At 43.2% G+C, this 9,506-nt stretch overlaps 1 protein-coding gene across 1 annotated transcript; it reads right to left on the reverse strand.

The window, feature by feature from the left end:
• Positions 1-309: 309 nt before the first annotated feature.
• Positions 310-3,825, reverse strand: LOC133903870 (myb-related protein Hv33-like). Its single transcript, XM_062345345.1, has 3 exons — positions 3,247-3,825; positions 2,845-2,974; positions 310-1,302 (listed from the first exon to the last, which is right to left on the reverse strand). The coding sequence occupies exons 1-3, from the start codon at positions 3,377-3,379 to the stop codon at positions 618-620; spliced, it is 948 nt and encodes a 315-aa protein (XP_062201329.1). The 5' UTR covers positions 3,380-3,825; the 3' UTR covers positions 310-617.
• Between the last annotated feature and the right edge of the window lie 5,681 nt (positions 3,826-9,506).

Here is a 9,506-nt window from a genome sequence, read left to right on the forward strand (position 1 = left end):
TTAATTGCTCCTTCCACTATCAAATGGACGTTATTTTGGAATAATACATGTAGTCAACCTTTTAAGTAATTTGAGAGACTATATAATTAGAAGTATTGAGATTTTTGTCGCATAAAAGTGATATACTGCTGGACCCAGAATATATGCACAAGTAGATTTTCCATGAAAGGTTCTTTTTTTATAATTTTATTACTTTATATTTAGACAAAATAATGATATAAAATGTGTATCGGAGGCAATATATACAGAAGGACAAGCACCTACTGTAGTCTGTAGGTACCCCGAATCGTAGATAGTGTTGCACTGCGCTTCAGCCAAGATTAAATAGCTCGACTGTATAGCTATTAATTTTTCATACAAAATATGGTCCCCTTGAATTGATGTATATATATATATAATAATAACCCTTATTATGAACACAGTATACAACGTGTTAATTGAACAAGTTGGTCCAAATAAGTTGGACCGAAGATGAAAGAAAGAAAAAGGTAACGAACTTGTGCCAGAGGGGATGCTTCAGGAGTGTCTTCTGTTGGGTGATGTTCTGAGGTAGTAGTGAAGTGTGTGTATCTGTGTGTGTTGAGTGACTGATGGACATCAACCTCTCGGCGTCGGAGTCAGAGGAAGTCGACGCTGAACTCGTCCTCCAGCGCGCCGCGGGCGAGGTCGAAGCAGGAATCCGGCAGGTCCCGTGACATTGACCGGATTGGGAAGCTCGCCGCTCCGCCCACGTCGTCTTTGATCCTCACCGCTGCGTGCTGCTGCTGCGGATCGTGGTGCCAGGGGTACTTGGTCGGGTCGAACGAGTAGGGCTCGGTGTCGCGGCCGAACATGTCCATGTGCGGCATCGGCTCGCCGCTGACCACATTGCCGCAGGTCCAGGTACTGCTGCTGTTGCTGGAGCTGTCGCCGCCGCCGGTGTAGGCGCTGTACGTGGCCGCGTCGGAGACAACATCGACGACGCTGCTGCTGTAGTCGCAGAGGTTGTACATGCCCGACCGGAAGGAGTGCGCGGCGCCGTAGGATCCTTCCATTGCCGGGACGTTGGTCAAGGACAACGGATCGAAACTGACTGCCGGGGAGTGCGGCGCGAGAGGGTCGCTGCCGATGGGGAAGCTGTGGTCGTCGGTGTCGGGGAGCTGCTTGCAGTCGTCGTGCGGCGCCTCGGCATCGTCGTTGAGCGGCTTGTGTGTGCTGGGGTCGATGCCCCGCTGCCGGAGCTTCTTCTTGAGGCACGAGTTCCAGAAGTTCTTGATCTCGTTGTCCGTCCGCCCCGGCAGCTGCAATGCTATCTGGGACCACCTGATCACATGTGCAAGAAAATGGGACCGTGACAAACTTCTGTGAGAGCTTTTCCAACGTCGCAAAGATTAATTCAGTATGGTGCAGTGTCAGAGCAAGATTCCTATTTGAGTGCAAAACTAAAATCTGCAAGTGTCACTGTTACAAAATCTATTTTTCGAGACATATAGATTTCATTTCTACAGACGGTTCATAGGATCAACCGTCCGAGAAAGTGGCTACGTCCCCGTGCGGTTGAGGAACGCATGTGAAAACTAATTTTCACAGGCGTTTCTTTATGTAAATCGCCTGTGAAAATAGCTCTATTTTACCCACCAATTCACGTAAAGAACCGCCTGCGGAAATGCTCCATTTCCACAGGCGGTTACTTATGTGAACCGCCTGTGAAAATAGCTCTATTTTCCCAGACGGTTCACATAAAGAACCGTATGCGAAAATGCTCCATTTCCACAGGCAGTTCCTTATGTGAACCGTCTGTGAAAATGGAGCTATTTTAAAAATATAGCTAGAATTTGATGTTTTTTTTAGCCTTAGAAGGTTTCATCATGAATGGGGATTTTTTCTCTAGATCTAGATCTAGATCTAGATCTCTAGGGAGAGGGAGAGGGAGAGGGAGAGGGGAGAGGGGAGAGGGGAGAGAGTAATGAATTCACATTATTTTGAGCCATAAATTTACGTCAACGTAGATTCAATTGCGTAGACATATTATAATCATAACAAGCCGATTTATTTTTTCCTGTTTTAAAAAAAATCTTTTTAATTTTGATTTTCAAATTAATTAATTGATGTATCTAATTTTGTGGTTGCAGTTAAAGATGGACAGAGCATGGATGTACGATGCGCCAAGACATGAAGAAATATACATCAAAGGACTCTCTGTTTTTATTGAAGCCGCCGAGAAGGACGCTTTAACTAAGAAGACAAAGGAAATATACTGTCCATGTTCTGACTGCAAGAACCAGAAATTATAGGACAAATCAAGCATAATCAAATCACACTTGATCTTGAGAGGTTTTGTTGAGGATTACAAATGTTGGTCCAATCACGGCGAACAACGTACAAGCGAACCAAACGAGGACATAACTGCTGATCAAGTGGATGGTGATGATGAGGGAGTAGTCGAAGGCGACACTGATGTTATGATAGATGATGATGCTGATTTTAATCTGGATGATGATGCTGATTTTGATCTTGAGGAAATGCTGCGTCACGTAGAACCGCATGTTTTAAGGGACATGAGAGGTTTAGATAATTTCGAGGCGTTACAGAAGGCATTGAAGGAACTTTTGTATGAGGAATCGAAGGGCTGTGGTAAAGAGTTTACGGTGTTGCATTCGGTGCTTGAACTTCTAAGGTTGAAGGCCAGCAATGGATGGTCCGACAAGAGTTTCTCGAATCTGTTGAGTCTCTTAGCAAACATGCTTTCGAAGCCTAACTCCTTACCCATGACCACTTATCAGGCGAAGAAGCTTATCTAGTGTATGATTGCTATTTCTTACGTAGAAGGAAGTTCAGGTTGTTATAGTTTAGTTTGTTAATTACCTGTTGCCTAGGATTTTGTGGAGGTCGATGATGAGATCCTCCTCCTGCTGGGAGAAGCTGCCCCTCTTGAGGTCAGGCCTCAGGTAGTTGATCCATCTCAGCCTACAGCTCTTGCCGCATCGCTCCAAGCCTACACCACACCAACACATAATGCAAGGAGAAGCAAATTACTTAGTTGTGAATTTGTGATACATTACAGAAAGGGAGCACTTCGTTAGAAACGATCGCAAAAATCGTAAAAATTGAAACTATCATTGGTTGTGAGGATCAGGGTCAGGTCATATGTCATCCTCATAACCGCATCTAATTTTGCCTTACGGAAAAATAAATGGGCACACCATATATTATTATGCTACAAATTAACTAAGTGACGATCGAACCAGTTGACAGTCAGCTAGTGACCTGCGAGCTTTGGGACTGAGCTCCAGCAGCCGACGCCGTAGCGGATGATGTGGTTGTGGAGCTTCTCGTCCTCCTCCGGCGACCACAGGCCCCTCCGCAGCTTCGACCTCGTCGCCGCCGCCTCGCGTCCCATCGGTCTACTCGGGGACGGCGGCAGCTGGTCGGCCAACGCTAGCTCCCTGTCCCTGTGCCCGACCGTTGTGTGCTTCAGTTTCTTGAGGACTATACAGGTGCGCGCCAGACGCCAGCTTGCGGCAGGTGATGGCAACAATGATGATGAAACGGCCGGGCGGGCGATATAAAAGCGACGGTTGGCTCGCTATCTCGGGAGCTCATACGACAGGCAGTTCGATGCTTGATCCTTAAGCTAGAGATAACAGCAAATTAAAGTGGAGCTGAAGACACTAATTAAAAAGGTAAAAAGGCACTGGTGTGGTCTGCAAGAGAGAGAAAGAAACTAGAGAGTCAGGGTCTGCAAGAGAGAGAAACTAACAAGAGAGAAACTAATAAGAGAGAGGGTGGCAATAATAAAGTGGGGTTGAAGCAAGGTAAGGCAAGGCCCCTGTGGCCTATTGGATTGGGTGTGGTGTGGGGTTGGAGAAGATTTAACGAAAGGTAGCTTGAGGTGCGGGGAAGAGGCGATCAAGTACAATGATCCGACAACAAAATCAGCAATACTAAGATAGCTGTAGCTGCATGTGGAGGCAACCACGAACACCACACCACATGCGTTATCATCTTCGTCGCCGTTACCGTCATCGTCATCGTCATGGAGCAGTACTACTGGTCATCTCTATGGAGCAATACTAATGAATACAGGTGCTTAACCTTTATTATCATTGTTATTAGTCGTTGTTGCCTTGTCCATTCCCTTCTCCCTCCAGAGTTGGTTAGTTGGGATATGACGCTAATTATGGTTCACATACATATACTCACCATGTAGAAACTAGGAAACGAGATATCATATTTGTGATGGCTGTTTAACACGTATTATTAATGTCTTGTCAGTGACGAGTCTAATAAGGACACATCACTAATGTGGCTTCTGATCAGTACCAGACATAGACCTGTCACTAATGATGGATTATCTGATGATAATAGTGACAGGTCAAGTTTTGACTCATCAGTAATAATCAGGTTATCAGTGACAGGTTGTCCTAGATCACTCATTAGTGATAGGTCAAGTTTTGACCCGTCACTAATGATAGACTATGTCATTAGTGAAGAGTCATCCTAAACTAGTCATTAGTCGTCCTAAACCACTCATGATTAACTCATCAGTAAGAGGTCATCATATACCAGTTATTGGTAACGGATCAAGTTGTGACCCGTCACTCATGATTAACTCATCAGTGACGGGTAAAACTAGATCAGTCATTAGTGACAGGTCAAATTGAGATCCGTCACTAATGATGGTATTCATCAGTGCAGAACTTAGGTAAGGGCTCTGTTGTGGTATTTTCCATCGATAAAAAAAAATAGAAATAGAATCATACGACAGTTTTGTAACATGTTAGTCTTCTTCTATTCAACAAGTGTTCCCTGCTAAAATAAAACAGAGCTAATTTAACTCTCTATTTAAATGCTCAACAACGCAAATATAATCTTGAGTTATTCACAAATGTTTTAATTTTTCTCTTATCTTTTCTCACCTCAGCAGTACTAGAATAGAAACTATTGTACATTTATGCTCAATTTTGATATAAGAGGTGGCGGCTATGGACACAAACACGTGTTTCCAAAACAGTGTAGAAACTTCAGGGGGGCGAGAACTCAATCTTTCAAGCTGAATTTAGCCTTGAAAATTTTACCAAACCTGATGAAGTTAGGGAGAAATGGATGTAACTTTTTCTATAGATATCCATAGAGTAAAAAAACGTTAAAATCGAAATCCGTATGCATAAGTTATACCTATTTTACCGAAAGAACTCCAGGTCACCTATGAAATTACGATTGTTTGCATAAGAAATTTAGAAACCAGTTATTAGTGATAGGTCATGATTATGACATGTCACTAATGACTTTCAACAAAGAAAGTTAAAAGGATAAAATATCCAGTTTATCACAACTACGGGATAGTAGAGGTGGTAAGGTGGCCATGCGTGCAAGGGGCAGGTCGCGGGTTTGATTATCACGGAATGCAAACTTAAAAAGAGCGTTGAAAAAAGTGTGGCTTGTGAAGCATATGCGATGGGCCTGCGTTGAGATGGCTCGGGGTGAAAATATATGTTCTTTTTTGATTTTTTTCGCATAAAAAACATGAAAAACGTTCATCAACTATTAGTAATGGATCAAAATTATGACATGTCACTAATGTTCAGTCAATTGTGATGGGTCACGGTTTCTTTATTAGGAGGCTTGGGAAAACTAGGCTTTGTGTATTTTTACTTTTCTTTTATTTTTCTCATTATAATAGGAACTATTATACATTTCTGCTCAAGTTTGAAGTAAGGGATGGCGGCTATAAACACAAACATACGTTCTCAAAACGGCGCAGAAACTTCAGGGAGCAAGAACTCAATCTTTTAAGCTGAATTTGACCATGAAATTTACTGAAACCAATGAAGTGGGGGAGAAACAGATGTAACCATTTATGTAGATGTCCATAGAGTAAAAAAATGTTAAAATCGGAGTCCGTATGCAAAAATTATGCCTGTTTTACTGAGGGCACTCCGGATAACCTATGAAATTGCAATCGTTTGCATGAGAAATTCAGAAATCAGTCCTTAGTGACGGATCATAGTTATAACGCGTCACTAATGACTATTGGCAATGAAGGTTAAAAGGATAAATATCTAATTTCTATCACAACTATGTGATAGCAGAGGTGGTAAGGTGGTTGCGTGCGTGATGGGGAGGTCGCGGGTTTGATTCCCACGGAATAAAAACTTGAAAATAGTGTGAAAAATAGTATGGCTTGTGAGGCATATACGATGGGCCTGCGTTGGGAGGCTTGGTTGATTTTTTTTTGACTTTATTGTGTCCAAAAATGTGAAAAACATTCATCAGTTATTAATGACGTGTCAAAATTACGACCGTCACTAATGTTCACTTAATAGTGACGGGTCATGGTTATGATCCATCACTAATGAGCTATCATTAGTGACACGATATGAGTGATGGCTATGGAACCTATCACTAATGACTTTTTCACGTAGTGACGCATCCTAATATCCTTTATCATGACTCTAATGATTCTCTGGTTGCAACACTATTGCCCTAGAAAAATGTGCGTAATAATTTTTGAGCTACCTTTGGCATTGCAGTGTGGCTTTTTAAAAGCGTTTATTCGACTTTGTGAAAAACAGATAAATACGACACTACATACGTGACGGGTCGCAACGACCCATCACTTAAGAGTCATAAGTGACAAGTCCTGTTACAACAGTCACTTATGTAGCTTCGATTTGGGACCAAACCATGACCCATCAATTATGACAGGGCATCAGTGACTGGTCATAAAGTTACTCGTCACTTATTATATTACTGACGGGTAAAGTTGTGAACCATCTCTAATGACCAACTCATCAGTGACGGATCATTTTAGGCTAGTCATCAGTGATAGATCTCCCTAGGCCAGTCAAGTGATGGGTGACATTACAACCCATCACTCATGATAAGTCATAAGTGACAGGTCATGTTATGACCCATCACTGATGACTCTACTATGTTATTAGAGCTGGTCAGGTATTGTCTTTTCTTACTTAATTTTTCTAACTAAAAACTAAACATATTGTATAGATTTGAAAAGATATTATGCAGAAAGGTTACAACCATGCTATAGCTGAACATTTACGTATAAAAGCACAAATGTAAACACTAAACTTATAATTGATGTAGGGTACGACGGCATAGTAGGCACAAATATTAGTTATTTTTCTCTTATTTTTTCCAACTCAATAGCACAAGAATAGGAACCATTGTACATTTCTACTTAAGTTTGATGTAAGGGATGTCAGCTATGGACATAAACGCGCATTCCGAATATGGTGCAGAAACTTCAGGCAGCGAGAACTCAATTTTTCAAGCCGGATTTGGCCATGAAATATTTACCGAACTTGCTGAAGTTGGAGAGAAACAGATGTAACTTTTTCTCTAGATGTCCACAGAGTAAAAAAAAACATAAAAATTGGAGTGTTGCAAAAGTTTTGTCCGTTTTACCAAAGGCACTTCGGTTCACCTCTGAAATTGCGATCATTTGCATGAAAAATTCAGAAACCAGTCGTTAATGACGGGCCACGGTTATGACGTGGCACTAATGACCTTCAGCAAAGAAGTTTAAATGGAAAAATATCCAGTTTCTATTATAACTACGTGATAGCAGAAGTGGTATAGTAGCTACACGAGCGAAGGGGACATTACAACAGAAATGGTCATCCGTGCCGCCCCATCAGTACCGGTTAGGCACAAACCGGCACTGATAAAGCATCAGTGCCGGCTCATAGCTTCCTACGCTCGATCGATGGTCGAGCCCGGTTGAACCGGCACTGATACTCAGTATCAGTACCGGTTATTAGAACGAACCGGCATTGATACTCCAGTGCCGGCTTGTAACTATGAGGTGCAGTTCATTTTACGGGCTGGCATTAATAATTATATGTCTATTAAAGGCTCGCGCCTTCTTCTCCCACCAGCAGAAAGCTCTCTCGCCATTTGTTGGAGCTCTACCTTGTGCTTGGGGTCAGCCGGACGAGGAGCTGCGGCTGGACGTTGCCCTGGACCCCTCCCTTAGGCGAAAGGCTGACAAGGAGCTCGGCCGTGCCCTCTCCATCCTTCTTTTCCGGCCGACCGGGCACCTCGCGAGCTCTCCTCTGCCTCCACGCCCTCCTTTGCCTACACGCCAACTGCAGCGTACAGAAAGCCAAAAAAGAAGAGTGATGATCACTATATGTGCTGTCCCTGCGTTGATTGCAAGAATGAGAAGCAGTTCTCAGGCATAGAGCAGATCCATGCACACTTGCTTCGCGGGGATTTCAAGCCTGGCTATATCTGCTAGACCGTGCACGGTGAACATGAGGAGGTTGTGCATGAAGAGCAGCCCACAGTCGAGGAAGACAGAGGCAACGATATGACGACTGATGAAGACATCGATATGTCGGCGTTCGAAGATACTTTTATCGGCAACGACTACATGTTGTTTCACAATGGGGATGAAGACTTGGAAGCGTGTCGCGTTTGCGGTGTATGTATCACGGTACAAGCGTAACGTTGACGATATCGATAGCGATGACGTAGGGGAGAAGATGAAGGATAAAAGACCCCCCGCTAAGATGGTTTGGTATTTCCCTATAATCTCCCGTCTGAAGCGATTGTTTGCCAACAAAGCGAATGCCGAGTTGATGCGATGGCATGCCGAAGGGTGCAAGAAAGACAGAATGCTTAGACACCCTGTTGATGGAATGCAAAAAGAAAGATTGTCGGTGTTGAGGATGTCGTCGACGAGGAAGACTACAATCAATTTGACGACCTGCCTCCTTTCAAAGAGAATGTTGGCCTACCTCTCATTGATGACACTGAGGAACCTACATACATACATCGTGATCATAACAAAGCTATAATCGTTAAATGAAAACAGCTTTGATGTAATAATTAATTTAGGATTCACTGTAATTTGTATCAGGGGATGTAAAAAAGTGAGGCCGATATTTTGTAACAAGTTGATGTTTTGTGTTATTTCACTCAAAATCGATCTACAGTCAATGACCACCTCAAACATCGTTAGACAGCTAATTAAATATCAGAAAGTGTATGCTTTGACTGTTAAAACAATTATCAGAAAAATTTTAGAAAGCAGATTTTTTAACATAAAACAAGTTAAAACGGTTTTATAAAATTTATTTGTATTTTCTAGAATTAAAATAATTTTCAAAATTAATTTGCATTTTCTAAAACTATTTTCCAGATTACAACATTTATTTTATAACATTAAAACTATTTATTGGACTGCAAGGGGAAAACTAAGTATTAGTGCCGGTTGTATGAAGGAACCGGCACTGATACTCCTCCACCATATATACACCGAACACTTAGCCGTGCGCTATCCTCATTCGTACTATTCACCAGTTCAGCCCGCCGCCGCTCCTCTGCGCTATGCCGACGCGCCGCCCCACCGAGCTCCGACGCGTCGCCCATCGTCCCGACGCGCCGCCCCGCCGCTTCATCCCCGACGCGCCGCCTCCTCCTGTCGCCACCCCGACACCGGCCTCCTCCAAACGCGCCACCGTCCTCCCGACGCGCCTCGCCACAGCCGGCCGCTACCT

The sequence above is a fragment of the Phragmites australis genome, chromosome 2, assembly GCF_958298935.1.
Source record: "Phragmites australis chromosome 2, lpPhrAust1.1, whole genome shotgun sequence".
Taxonomy (NCBI): domain Eukaryota; kingdom Viridiplantae; phylum Streptophyta; class Magnoliopsida; order Poales; family Poaceae; genus Phragmites; species Phragmites australis.

Excerpts from the sequence above, each read along its gene's own strand:
- LOC133903870 (XM_062345345.1), bottom strand. The coding sequence starts at position 3,379 with ATGGGACGCGAGGCGGCGGCGACGAGGTCGAAGCTGCGGAGGGGCCTG. Across the intron at positions 2,975-3,246 it reads CTCAGTCCCAAAGCTCGCAG|GCTTGGAGCGATGCGGCAAG; the intron begins GTCACTAGCTGA and ends GGTGTGGTGTAG. Across the intron at positions 1,303-2,844 it reads CACAAAATCCTAGGCAACAG|GTGGTCCCAGATAGCATTGC; the intron begins GTAATTAACAAA and ends ACATGTGATCAG.